The sequence below is a fragment of the Aquarana catesbeiana genome, linkage group LG01 (assembly GCF_042186555.1).
Source record: "Aquarana catesbeiana isolate 2022-GZ linkage group LG01, ASM4218655v1, whole genome shotgun sequence".
NCBI classification, from domain to species: Eukaryota; Metazoa; Chordata; class Amphibia; order Anura; family Ranidae; genus Aquarana; species Aquarana catesbeiana.
In genome coordinates this window covers 185,147,262-185,162,007 of record NC_133324.1, presented here as the reverse complement: position 1 = coordinate 185,162,007, position 14,746 = coordinate 185,147,262, and the positions used below count along the sequence as shown (strand labels likewise).

The 14,746-nt window shown below is 41.8% G+C and overlaps 1 protein-coding gene across 2 annotated transcripts in view; it reads right to left on the bottom strand.

Annotated features, from left to right (window-relative positions):
• MAN2A1 (mannosidase alpha class 2A member 1) overlaps window positions 1-14,322 on the bottom strand; it is a 314,922-nt gene extending 300,600 nt beyond the window's left edge. Inside the window, exon 1 of one of the 2 annotated variants that reach the window (XM_073624602.1) lies at window positions 13,857-14,322. In XM_073624602.1, coding sequence (XP_073480703.1) covers window positions 13,857-13,991 — 135 coding nt within the window. In that variant the 5' untranslated portion in view covers window positions 13,992-14,322. The remainder of the gene's footprint in view (window positions 1-13,856) is intronic. The other variant, XM_073624603.1, reaches the window with a different exon arrangement.
• Window positions 14,323-14,746: the final 424 nt, after the last annotated feature.

Genomic DNA, 14,746 nt, shown 5'->3' with positions numbered 1-14,746 from the left:
AAGTTCATCAAATATGTAGAATGCAGGAATTCGATGTACTTTCATGAAAATGCATGTCCTAAAAGAATTCATTAGTAGCGTACCATAAACCGCATGTAAACAGCTCATACAATCACACCACTATTAGGCCCCTTTCACATGAGTGGACTTATTGGGTCAGCGTGTCAGTTTTTCAGGCAGACCCAACTGGCTCTCCATTCTGGCTCTCCACTCTATGGAGTGACAGTCGTAAACAGAAATGCACCTGTTTACACCTGCTGACATCCAATCCGATTCACTAAAAACAGACGAATGGGGATCCCCATCTGTCTGGTGGATCGGATTGGATGGCAGTTGGGTGTAAACAGACAGGTGGTCCGCTTACATCCGCCCACCCATAGAGGAGAACAGGCTGTGTCTGGCTGCTCTGCATAAGTGGAGTGGACATGGACCAGCCATCCGTCTGCTCAGCAGGGATCAGTGGACAGATTCTTTACTGAGCAGGCAGACTCCTGGCAGAGCCCAACCTGTGAAAAAGGGGCCTTAGGAATAAGAAAGAAGTGAATAGGTGGGGGTCTAGGTAGTAAGAGTACATGAAGTATAAGTACCCGAAATAAGTAAATGAAGAAGGAATACAGAGAGAGTGCTAAGGCTGCATTATAGGGACAGAACAGGTAGTAGAGGAATACACTGGGATGGAAAGGGTGCCAGACATATGGGAGAGTGGAATGACCACAGTTGAAGGGGGGGGGGGCTGCTGCAGGGGCTTGTGTAGTGCAGATTTATGGATGGTAGAGCAGATAGGTGAAAAAAGGATAAAGTTAACAGGAAAGAAAAAAAGGTTAAGAGGATCACTGCTAACTTACTGCATGATTGTGGAGGGAAGGTAGAGGTGCCGACCGCTGGAGACGATGAGCAGATTAAGTGAGACAGAGGAAGAAGCAAGAAGGTGAAGCACATTGTGCATGAGGAAGAATAATAGTCTATCCTGTCAGAAAGGAGAAGTGGCAGAAGCTCCCTGCATGTCCCTCGCTCACCCCTCCTCACCTCAGATTAAGAGCGCCCGGGGCAGGCTCTTCACTGAGCATCCATGCTGTCCTCCTTGCCGTCTAGGGGCCCCTCCCACAGTGGCAGAATGCCAGGGCCCAATCGCAAGTGGGACCCCGATGTAATTTAAACACAATGCACTAGTGTGTGTCTCCATTAGCAGTTGACAACAACCCCAAGCTTGTGTACACCACAGGTGCATCAAACACCTTTAAGTGGTAGTCCTGCTGGTCAAATTAATCTAAAGCTTTTCTTTACTGCTGTGGAAAAAGTTAGCACACCAGCCCTACAAAGAACGTGTCCTTGCCCAGCCCATTGTGGATTTCAGCAAGGCAAATAAATTCAGCCATGCATTTGTTTCCCCTACAGATTAAAGCTGCCTTGTAATGCTTGCCACACACAGTCAGATTTTGCTAACTGGATATATTAAACTTTATGGCATTTCACTTTAAAGTGGATGTAAACCGGAAATTTGTATTTTCTTTTTTTGATGTCATAATATAGAGTATAAGATTTCCTATCATTTGAGCCCAGTCTTGCCACAAAGAGTTATTCCAGCTCTGAGCAATCCTCTTATTGTTCAGCGAGATAAATCTTGACAGAGAAAAACTTTGTCAAATCCTCCCCCTTGCTGTGAGTGACAGATGATTTACATATCTCGTGCACTAGCCTAAGACACATGCATTATTTTTTAATTCCCACCCCCACTCCTTTCTTCAGCAGCTCTGCAAGGATTGGCTGTTCCACACCTCAGCATGATTTGGCATGCTGAAGTCATGTGGTTACTTTCCTGTCTTTTCACTGGATGTTCGAGATCATAGCAAAAGTTCAGTGTAAGAAATACACAGGAGAAATGCATATTGACAAGGAGAGTGTAGAGATGGGCGGGGAGTCTACTGACATCATGTCTCCACCCACCGAGCTCCAGACAACAGACCCACCCACAGAATCTGCAGTTTTTCGGGTCTCATAACAGACAGAGGGGAGACATTTGACATGTAAAGATACATGCAGGAGGCATGTATATCCTTATAGATAACCCCTATGGCAGTAGTTTAGAAAGGATGACATTGGGTTTACATCTACTTTAAGTTTAAAAGAAGTGGGTTTTCTATAAAAAAAAAAAAAAAAAAAAGAAGAAGAAGGGGGGGGGGGGCTGCTTTAGCTGATCGCCTTCTAAAAATGCTAGTTACCTGACTGCCTCTGGGCTAAACCCAGGGTCACTGGCATGAACCAGTATGCAGCTAGTGAACTCAGAAGTGAAGTAAGAACTCCTGGTCTGCTTAGGTTTTCCAGATCAGAGACATGAAAATACAACACTGGCAGACCATGTATTCTCTAAATGCAGGTTTACTTTAGAACTGAACTCAAGTAAAAAAAAAAAAAAATGTAATAGTATAGTTTGTTCAAATTGTGTCAGTTTTGGTGGACAGCTTGGTCTTCATGTAAATAGAAAAATATACAAGTCTTATAACCCCTCCACACACACAAATTAATGAGGTTCCTCTGATCATTTATAGGTCCCAGCAGCTTTGAAGGAAACATTTCTTGGCACCCAGGCACAGGTACAACAAGGGGTCCCAAGAAGCCACTTATCTAAAGGCTAGGTATGTCTAACCGTACTGACCTTTACAGCACAACTGGCGAAAAAAATATACAAGAAAAAAACAGGCCTACACAAATACAACTAACCTGAAACAGGAAAAAAAAAAAAAAAAAAAAAAGGGGGAGAAGGATACAATGAACACAGACTAAGCACAATTAGTCAACAAGGCTGGAAGTTCTGAAAACTGGGAGCTGCAATATAAGACTAATGGAGCTAAGCAAGGAGGCAAAGGTACAATGGAAGCAGGAAACCAGGTAGGAGACAAGCGAATGCTACCACCACAGATACAAACTGGGAAAATGCTCCTATTAGCAGTTTTGTGTCAGCTTTTAGCAGCAGATAGGAGCATTCAGCTTTTTTTCTGCTGGCAAATCGCTCCCCAAAATGCAAAAAACCCACACAACAAATATGTTATATACTTACCTGCTCTGTGCAGTGGTTTTGCACAGAGCAGACCAGATCCTCCTCCTCTCTGGTCACATGTCTGCACTCCTGCCTCCTCCCTCCTGCTGGGTGCCCCCACAGCAAGCAGCTTGCTGTGGGGGCACCCAAGCAAGTGCATTCCCAACACGCGGCTCTGTATGTCTGTTTACACATGGAGCGGTTGCTCGACCCCACCCCCTCTGTCTCCTGATTGGCTCACTTGGTTGTGATCAACGGCAGCCAACCAGGAGTGCGAGTCCCCGGAGAGGCAAGGCTCTCCTGGATATCGCTGGATCAAAATGGGCTCAAGTAAGGTTTGGGGGAGCTGCTGCACACAGAAGGTTTTTTACCTTCGTGCATAGAAAACCTTGTGCTTTTACAACCACTTAAAATGTGCATGGAGCCCAAGTCACGGAGCCCAAGTCACTAGACATTAGGCTTAGGAAAAAAAAAAAAAAAAAAAAGACCCAAATAAAAAAGGAAGTAAAACACCTGCAGCTGAACTTTGCACACCACAGAAAACTGTAGCAAAATGTACATTTCACGCAGAGAAACCCAGTGGATTTTGACTTACAGTGATATAATCCCCTGGGCCTTAATGTGGAATGGGATATTAAGTGCTATATAGACAATAGATGAAGTTTATCTGGTCGGTATGGCTCTGAGCCATCCGACCCCTAGGACCCATTATTTAAAAATCTTTTTCTGGTTCTTCCTTTTGTCTCCCTAACCATTAGTTACTGTTTACACTATATTACAGACCTTATCGCTAATCCCAGGCTTGTTTACTTGGAAATAATTTAAAATAATTTTTAAATAGTGTAAAAAGCCATTATAGTCACGTTTAGTTTTCTTATGTGCGATAGGGATGGTACAAGATCTCTATATGCTGTTTTTTTTTTCTGGCTGTATAGCGGTATAGGAGGTCCTTGTATTTCCGTTGTAGACGCTGGATATTTTAGGACCTTTCATTGTCTTTTTCCTGTGTTTTTTTCTGACAATTATACAAATGCTTTTAATTAATTGCGTCCCTTTCTAAAATTTTATTTCACTAACTAATTTTGTGTATAGAGAATTCATTGAAATTTTTTTTTTTTTTTTTTTTTTATGCAAAGGTTTTAATTTATTTAGCTTTTATGCATTATATAAAAGTCAATCAATTATGCATAGACACCCTTTTTTAATCGATTTCTAATAATGAAAACATTCTGTGAAATAAATGACATGGCACAGGAAGAGCCTTGAAGGGCGTATTCAGTGTCTCTGCTGCCTGATTAGAGTATATATTGCGTGGTGTGTGACGTCTGGGAGGAGCCCCTGATCCCAGATGATGCCTCTTATGGGGAAACGTGTCGGGTGGAGCAGCATTCCTTAGACGTCACCACGAGCAGCTTGTTGGCAAGTTCCACGGCTGTGTTACCTATGTGATTTTCCCCGCTTTCTTAAATTTAAGTGCTACATATTTTTTTTAATACATTTTGTATGAAGTACAACACCATGAAGTATTTTCCTTCCATTACTCCCTTTGCCTGAGATGATCCAGAGACAGATGATTTGTATCCAAACAGCATGGTCCTATTGAGGAGGTGTAGTGTGCAGAGGACTGCTAGGAGGGTTTTTTCCCCATGTTGATTTGGAATACTGGTTGAACATTTATTTTGGAATTTTTTCCTCTGGAACACTTTTCTTGATTGAGATTCTTTTTAATAGATTTGTATCTCTATAAATACATTATATATATACACACACACACAATAAATTATATTTTATTTAATATATATAATTTTATTATATAATTTTATTTAAAAAATATATATATATATATATATATATATATATATATATATATATATATATATATATATATATATATATATATATATATATATATATATATATATATATATATACACACACACACATACACACACACACATATATACACATACACTTATTATTGGTTTCCACTATTGTTTTTTCATTTTGGGTAGCGCTCTTACACCTTTTCCAAAATATATTAACAGGTTAATCCAACCTTTCTCAACCAGGGTTGAGCAATACAGAATTGACCTTCCACCTAAACTGACCACACAGTTTAAAAAAGTCCTAATCCAGATAAAACCTTTATAAACTGCACTTACATAATCTACACGTCTGTTGTATAAGGTTCTTTATATGCAAATGCAATATATAAAGTTTTTTTCTGCATTAAAGAATTTGTTCTGTACCATGTCAGTGCACTCTGTTCTCCTCCTCTATTTTATAGGAAAACACAAACACTATATACACTAAGGGCCTGTCTTCACTGGTGGCAAGCAAGGCAGTTTTTGAGCGTTTTTCTTCCCTGAACCAACTCAAAAACCATCTCCCAAATCTCGCGATAATGCCAATAGTACAGTACAGTTGTGTGCAGAAGACACTTGATCAATAAAAAGCACAAAGCATGGCAATCAAGAGCAACACAAGGCAAACTTCCAATTTCCCAACCCAAAAGCAGTCCCACATGTTAGAAAATGCATGCAAACATGCGTTTTCAGGGTGTCTAATTTGTGCCAGAAGTGGCTTAGTAATCTGTCCTAAAGAAGAAAACCACTCTCTCAAAAGCATGTCCTGAAACATGGAATGATAGTGCACAGCAGAAAAACAAACATCACATACAGTTACTTAAATGTTACTAACAGAAACATTTAACAAGAAATACAAGAGCAGCAACAATTTAACACTGGACTAACAAGATAACCGAAGGGGGATAAAATACACAGATAATCACAAGTGTGAATGGTCAAGACCAGACAAGACACTACTAAAGGAGAATGGATACTAAGCAAGTAGTGATCATAAGATAGCCTAGGTCTATGAAACAGACAAAAAAAAAAAAAAAAACTACTGACTGAAAGATTGGACAGCAAAAAGGCAACTTACATGGAGACTGCCATTAATAACCTCCCTGAAAATGCTTACTCCCTGGCTGTTATGCCAACCCTGGCTTCAATACTGTTAGATTCATCTACCCATAATATCTGAATTTTCTGTCTGCATAATTATGTGTTAGTGAATTAATGGATCTGAAGTGCTTAAAGTTAAAGAGGTTGATTTACTAAGGGCAAACATATTATTCACTTCACAAGGAATTTTCACTTAGCTTAATAAATGTGGCCACTAACCGCCAGGTAACTAGCACTTTCAGAATGAGAAGTCTCCATGTCTCTGTGAAGACAAAAAGGTTTGCATAAAAAGAAAGCAGAAAAATATGGAGGTTGCTATTATTGACCTCTTGCAGAAAATACTAGTTGTCTGGCTGTCTTTGGCTAATACTTACCAAACAATTGACCAGAAATACGTAATCAAGAGAAATAAGAGTGACATCAGAACGTGCGATCTTGTACTCAGAAAACAAGACAGGCAACCAGCAGCTTTACAAGAAAAGTTCAATAATAGAATCCAGCAAATGTTCCACAGTACAGGTTTCCTTTAAGGGCCAGTTCACACCAGAACGCGTTGCAGGAAAGGCGCATTCCGTTTGCATTTCTGCACTGTCAAAACACACTGCCTTAGCGATCTGCTGGCACTGACGGTGCTCCCCTACATTTAGTCTTGTGCAATGGCTGCAATTCTCATGCAGGGGCGCAATCCTTGTGAGAGCAGAGATGGATCTTCCCGTCAGTAGCTGAGACTTCAGATGGCAAAGAGGAAATGAGCTGTTTAGGGCAATCAGGCTGTTTTTGCTGCACACTTTGCAGTCTTTAGTTCTAGTGAGTGTGCCATTCACTTAATGGTCTTGTGTGGTCATACACTGGAAGATCGGTTCTCGATCGCAGAAGGTGAAGGATGGCACAGCATGTTTTGATGTTTTGGCACCTGGATGGATTACAAAAGCTTCTAAAGTGTAACACTATCATAGTGAAGATATTGTATTTATTTTGAAAACTATTTGCACTTTGCACAAAATGCTAGTTTTGGATATTATGTTGTAATATCTTCTATTATATATATTTTTTCAAAACTGTGCTGGGGATTTGTACTGACTGATAATAGTATGCTGTAGGTGCTGCAAACACAAACTACTTTTTACTGTGTTCTGGTGCAATTTGCAGCCCATTCAAATAAATGGGCTGCAAATTGCAATGCATGGGAATCGCACAGGAACACGTACCATGTTCTTGTGCAATTTTGGTGTAAAACGGCCCTAAGACCAATTCTACATAAGACCTATCATCAGATGCAATAAACTGTTTGTTCTTGCTGAGATCATCAGGGTCGAAAGTCCAGACAATTCTATTGCTGATCATTGCTACATCTGATAATTTCAGCAAGTCTCGATGCAAATTTTTTTTTTTTTTTTTTTAACTGACGAAAACAGATTTAGTGTTCAGAAAACCTATTTAGAGTTGTATGTATGTGATTATTGTTAGCTTTATTACAAATCAGTCATACTACACCGTGGACCCATTGCCTTTATGTAATCATAAGTTAGCCTGTACAGACAGGGCTGTCTAGTGAGTGTCAGTGTGAAGAATGTGCTGAGTTGAAGGAGTCTGAAGAAAACACAGACCCGTTCTCCTGAGATAACATGCATGTCCGAGTTGTTGTCAGGGGCAGAGACCACATCATCCGGGGACAGAGCAGTCAGTGAACCTAAAGTGGTCAAATGCTGTTGCCGAGTGTCCTGTGAGGAGAGGGTGAGACTGCTTCAGGCACAGTGCTAGATCCAGAATTTTGGGGAGAGGGGCGGCTGGGGGAAGCAGACATGGAAAGGTTTTTTTTTACCTTCATACAATGAATGCATTAAGGTAAAAACCTTTCACTTTTACAAATCACCAACATATAAGTACATGTTTTTGCCACACGCCAAGCAAACCAATCACCCATGACTGTGGATCAATCTCCTCCTACCTACAAAACAAACAGCTCTTCTGTTAATATTAACCTTTCTTTATCCCTTCACTGTTCCTGCTGAACTGTGCTAGATCATTTCCTATTTGCTGACTGCAAGCAAAAGAGTTTAGTATTACACGGGTGGGCGTCACGAATGTGCATGGTGTAATAGATTTTCAAACAATAAGTAGCAATAGAGAAACTTTTAACAGGAAAATCGTTCCACACTTGCAAAAATGTAGTTTGTCCTGAACAGGCTAGTAAGTATATCACTTAACTCCCTCAGAAAGCACAGGATTCTTTAGCAGGCCTCAGGTATGAATGGACTGGTTCTTTCACAGGCAGCAGACAAGAAAAATAAGATACTATCATATACTGTACTTGCCAAACATGATATCCAGGAAATACACAAAAATTTCCCATGCAGTTCCCCCACCCCCCAAGGGGTAAATGCTAGGAGTAGAGGAATAAGGTGCGATACTTCAAGTGGTAGTAAAGTGATGATTTTATAAATCCAGTGACAGGCAGAGTTGTTTTTATAACAGAAGAGCCCCTAGAAGTCCCCTCACCTGTCAGTGGATAATGTAATGCAAGCTGCACATGTGCAACTCAGACCACATTTACAGCCCGCTCTGTGTGCCGCAGCAATGCAACTTCCATGTGCATGCACGAGAGTGACGTCACCGCAACCCGGCCATTCAAGCAGCCGAAGATACAAAACCCAGAAGGAAGACTGGGCAAAGATGGAAGTCATCAGGGGCCAGGGAGAGCCATGACAGCACAGCGCTAGAGGACTCGCTTTGTATGCAAGTCTGTTACAATGTACTACTATGCAGTGCATACCAGTATATTATGACAACGTCATTGTAAAGTCTTTTTTTTCTCTATAAAAAATAAACACGTTCTACTTACTTGCTCTGTGCAGTGGATTTGCACAAAGCAGCCCAGATCCTTTTATCGGGTCCCTCTTTTGTGCTCCTGGTCCCTCCCTCCGGTTGAGTGCCCCTACAGCAAGCAGCTTGCTATGGGGACACACAAGCCAAGTCACAGCTCCCTGTGTCTATTCAGAAACGGAGCTGCGGCCCGGCCCCCTCTCTCTTTTAATTGGCCGACTGACAGCAGCGGAGCCAATGGTGCCGCTGCTGTGTCTCAGCCAATCAGGAGGAAGAGTCTCGGACGGCCAAGACACTCGTGGACATTGCTGGACAGAGATGGGGCACCGGTAAGTATTAGGAGTGCTGAAGAGTGGCTGTTGCACACAGAAGGCTTTCTATCTTCAGATTTAAAAAAAACCTTCTGACTTTACAAACCCTTTAAACCTGCAAGAGGGAGCATTTTCTTCATTTACTATTTAGCGTTTACTACCGCTTTAACTTATTCCTCACTTTAGCACACATTAGGCACTTTTTCTTCTACACTCCGATTTGTGGGCGGGCACTCACCGTCCTCATGTAAATAACAGAGCTATCAGCCCTGCATTGTACTTAATGAGTGCAACCACCATCCAAAAAGTCTGAGAGAAGAGGCTTTGGGAGACTGCTCCTTACACTCCGGAATGTAACCCTTGTAATGCTGGGGTGAGGTCCACTTATTAAGTAAGGACTGTGTTCTAAACACACCTATAAAATAAGGGTATCGCCTAAAAGTGCAGCTTACCTTCAAATGCTCAGTGTCCATTATTATCTCCAAAGACATTACATTGGAAGTAAATTCATTTCTTTCTAAACAGACGTTTTCCATGTATGTCAATACAGCTATAAGTAACACTATAATATAAATGATTAGGCGCCAACAAGCAGTACATGCCAGAACTAAATGAATAGGAAACATGAAAACATATCACTAAACAACAAACTATTATATGCTTGCTTCACCTAGAACAGGTACAAACCGATGCCAAACTTTCCACTTCTGAAACATAATATTTGTCAATTGTTAAGCTCTATTATGCCTGGGCGTAAATAAGATGGTGCAAAAGGATTAGGGTGATATACAATGTGCAGGTCTATAGAAATTAAACCAAGAACACCTCAACTGAATTTATCAGAAAAAGAAAATAGACAGGATGCTGCCAGATACTGCACAGAATGTTCTGCTTTGTTACGTAAGCCTGACTCAAATTCAATGATGAAGATTGTGCTAGCAGTAAATAATACAGTTGAGGTAGATTTTGTTATTCTAATAAAACTCCAATTACTAAAAACGTAACATCCTCTGTCCGTTCCGTCACAGCTACATTACACGTGCAATCAGTGGTGAACGTAACATGGTAATTTTTCAATTACAAAGTCTTCTGTAATCCCTAAATTCACCTCTAAGGGCTCCCTCACAGCAGTCTGCACACAAGAACACATTGTCCTTAGTGAAAGGCTGTGCAATGTGTAGTTACAATACATCACACGGTTTACTTTTTTACTTTAATAAAGTGTCACAAAATGACACTTCATTTACCTCTATACAATGTAGTGTATTGTGTTATTGTGGTAGCATGTTGGATGACAAGCTGTGCTGCTTAGAAATGCATGCTGCATTTTCAGAGTCTGTTCACCTCAAGAGCTTGCATTACAAGGAAGCGGTGCCGACGTGCTGAAAACAGCATGTTGCACCATTTACCTGTTTGTCTATACATTGAGCAAGGCTACCCACACAGCCAAATGCATCTGATGTGTGATGGTGGGCCCATTCACATGTATGGTGTGGACGGAGAGCATAGAAAGCAATTGTGCCCTTACATTGAGCTTCCATTGATCTATGCAGATCAACAGACATGGTGTGAATGATCCATAAAATGGGACCGGAAGAAAACAAATGTGTATACTGGGAGAATTTACTAAAACTGGAGCAGCTGTAACCAATCAGCTTCTAGCTTCAGCTTTTTCAGGCAAAGCGGAACTAAACCCATCTATGCTTTACAGCCATGGAAGATGCCATCTAAGAATCTGTTTTATCTGCAGTTGCCATGGTGGTGCATATGTGATCAGCTCGGACACCAGCCATTTGATGGCTTGACAGCGTGGTTGAGAGTACAGGCAACTGTGACAGCTATCATTCACGTCACGACTTCAAAGTAACGGTTTTGAGAAACTTAAATCAATGGGTTTCATACCACTTCATAGAAATCTTAAAAAAAAAAAAAAAAAAATATCAAAACTGGGAGTAGCTGTACATGTCAACCAATCAGCTTCATTAATTTTCAAAGCTGGCCACACACGGATGGAAATTCAGCTGGTTCACCAGGGACCTGACAAATCAAAACGTGCATGGCAGAACCCTTGCGTCAGGAGTCGGTCCTGTGATCACTATCCATCCAACAAATACTTTGGAACATTATTCTTGATCAGAAGCTGCAGATCAGTGTCCTCTTATTTCGGAGAGTGCTCATCCACTATTTTGATTCATTAGAGAGGGAACTTAAAAGAATTGTGCTGGAATGGCAGATATGAGCTTCTTTCACCTAAATGCAATGGAGTGAATCTACTAAGACTGGCGCAGATGTGCTTTGGGACCAATCAGCTCCAGCTAAAAAGGCAAGCTATCACCCATCTCTGCTGTACTTACTGTACCCTCCACACAGAGCTGGACGCTCACCCAGATATATTGCGGGCTAGTGTGAACTGGCCTGGAGTGGTAATATATATGCTTTCATGTCCCCGCTTAATGCCTGTGACTGCAAATGACATCCCTTTCCAAAAGTATGGAGCTCCTGACATTCCCTGTGCCGAGATCTAAATGGCCAGGGCTGTCCAGCTCAGTTACAATGTATACATCATATCATTGGAGATCACACCAAGTATAATGTATCCTGTCATTGTTGATCATGCTTCGTACAATGTATAAATAGCCTGGTCAGTGGTGATCAAACTTAGTATTATGTATATGTAGCCTGGCAGTATAGACAACACACTGTAGATAACACTCAGAGGGGAATGTATCCTGCCAGTACAGAGGGGAATGTATCCTGTCAGTACAGCACACTTGGCACACTGTAGATGACACTTAGTACAATGTATGAGAACATGTCAGTGTAGATGACACTTAGTATAGAAGTGTGTGTATGGTGTGAGTATATAGAGCACACACTTAGTATAGAAGAAGTGGATGTATGGTGTGAGTATATAGAGCACACACTTAGTATATAGAAGAAGTGGATGTATGGTGTGAGTATATAGAGCACACACTTAGTATATAGAAGAAGTGGATGTATGGTGTGAGTATATAGAGCACACTCTTAGTATATAGAAGAAGTGGATGTATGGTGTGAGTATATAGAGCACACTCTTAGTATATAGAAGAAGTGGATGTATGGTGTGAGTATATAGAGCACACTCTTAGTATATAGAAGAAGTGGATGTATGGTGTGAGTATATAGAGCACACTCTTAGTATATAGAAGAAGTGGATGTATGGTGTGAGTATATAGAGCACACTCTTAGTATATAGAAGAAGTGGATGTATGGTGTGAGTATATAGAGCACACTCTTAGTATATAGAAGAAGTGGATGTATGGTGTGAGTATATAGAGCACACTCTTAGTATATAGAAGAAGTGGATGTATGGTGTGAGTATATAGAGCACACTCTTAGTATATAGAAGAAGTGGATGTATGGTGTGAGTATATAGAGCACACTCTTAGTATATAGAAGAAGTGGATGTATGGTGTGAGTATATAGAGCACACTCTTAGTATATAGAAGAAGTGGATGTATGGTGTGAGTATATAGAGCACACTCTTAGTATATAGAAGAAGTGGATGTATGGTGTGAGTATATAGAGCACACTCTTAGTATATAGAAGAAGTGGATGTATGGTGTGAGTATATAGAGCACACTCTTAGTATATAGAAGAAGTGGATGTATGGTGTGAGTATATAGAGCACACTCTTAGTATATAGAAGAAGTGGATGTATGGTGTGAGTATATAGAGCACACACTTAGTATAGAAGAAGTGGATGTATGGTGTGAGTATATAGAGCACACTCTTAGTATATAGAAGAAGTGGATGTATGGTGTGAGTATATAGAGCACACACTTAGTATAGAAGAAGTGGATGTATGGTGTGAGTATATAGAGCACACTCTTAGTATATAGAAGAAGTGGATGTATGGTGTGAGTATATAGAGCACACTCTTAGTATATAGAAGAAGTGGATGTATGGTGTGAGTATATAGAGCACACTCTTAGTATATAGAAGAAGTGGATGTATGGTGTGAGTATATAGAACACACACTTAGTATATAGAAGAAGTGGATGTATGGTGTGAGTATATAGAGCACACACTTAGTATATAGAAGAAGTGGATGTATGGTGTGAGTATATAGAGCACACACTTAGTATATAGAAGAAGTGGATGTATGGTGTGAGTATATAGAGCACACACTTAGTATATAGAAGAAGTGGATGTATGGTGTGAGTATATAGAGCACACACTTAGTATAGAAGAAGTGGATGTATGGTGTGAGTATATAGAGCACACTCTTAGTATATAGAAGTGGATGTATGGTGTGAGTATATAGAGCACACACTTAGTATAGAAGAAGTGGATGTATGGTGTGAGTATATAGAGCACACTCTTAGTATATAGAAGTGGATGTATGGTGTGAGTATATAGAGCACACACTTAGTATAGAAGAAGTGGATGTATGGTGTGAGTATATAGAGCACACTCTTAGTATATAGAAGTGGATGTATGGTGTGAGTATATAGAGCACACACTTAGTATAGAAGAAGTGGATGTATGGTGTAGATCAGGCAGGAAGTGTCGCTTCCCCAGCAGTGGCCCCCTAGTGCCGGCTATACATACACTGTAGTGTACAGACCAGGAGAGTTTGTATGTGAGAAGTGAAAGTTGTGATCGTGTCCCCGGGGAGGGCGGTATGGAGGTTGGTATGGGGGGATGGGTATGCGGGGTGAGTACCCCCCTCGGTCTCACCTTGGGGAAGGCTCCCTCTCTCCGGGGGTCCCGGGGTTGGTCGAGTTGTCCTCTGTCCAGCATGAGGTATAGGGAGAAGATGACCACACAGAACACAGCACTGCCCAGCACGGTGATTTGCCGGCTCAGCTTCATAGTGACGGTGGGGAGAGCTCCCTGTCAGCCCTCCAGCACAGCCCCTCCGCCTCTCTCCGTCCGGTCTCCGCTCCGCCCGCTCTCACATGCTCCGGCTCCACAGGTCACACTACAGTGACAGCGCAAACTTTCCCCTCCATAGAGCAGGCGGACGAGCAGCACTCCCCTCCCGTACACCGGTGTGCACACACCGCCCTCAGTCAGTCAGCTCACGTCCCGCGTCCACACAGCCCGCTTCCTCCGGCCGGCGCTTCGCAACTCAGCGACTGAGTGTATCCAGCGAGAGAGGCGGGGCTTGCTAAGAACGCGTCATTCCTTCCCTCAGCCGGGCTGTGAGGGAGAGTGCACACGTCACCAGGCTTGTCGGGCGCACGGACACGCCCCCTGCGAGGTTTGGGAGTTTTGGGGTCGCCGAGTGTTTTGGGGGCGGAGGAGGGGAACATACCACTGACCGGAGAGGAGGGGGGGGGCCAGAGACCTGATACACGTGCTGCATAAGGAGGAGCTGACATGACACTTAGAATGAGGAGGAATCTTCTACTACTACACAGGGGGAGATTTACTAAAGCTGGAGAGTGCAGAATCTGGTGCGGCTGTACATGGTAGCCAATCAGCTTCTAACTTCAGCTTCTTCTGTTAAAGCTTTCACAAACAACTTGGAAGCTGATTGGTTTCTATGCAGAGCTGCACCAGATTTTGCATTCTCCAGTTTTAGTAAATCAATCTCAATGTGCTGGAGGAATGGAAGGAATGTG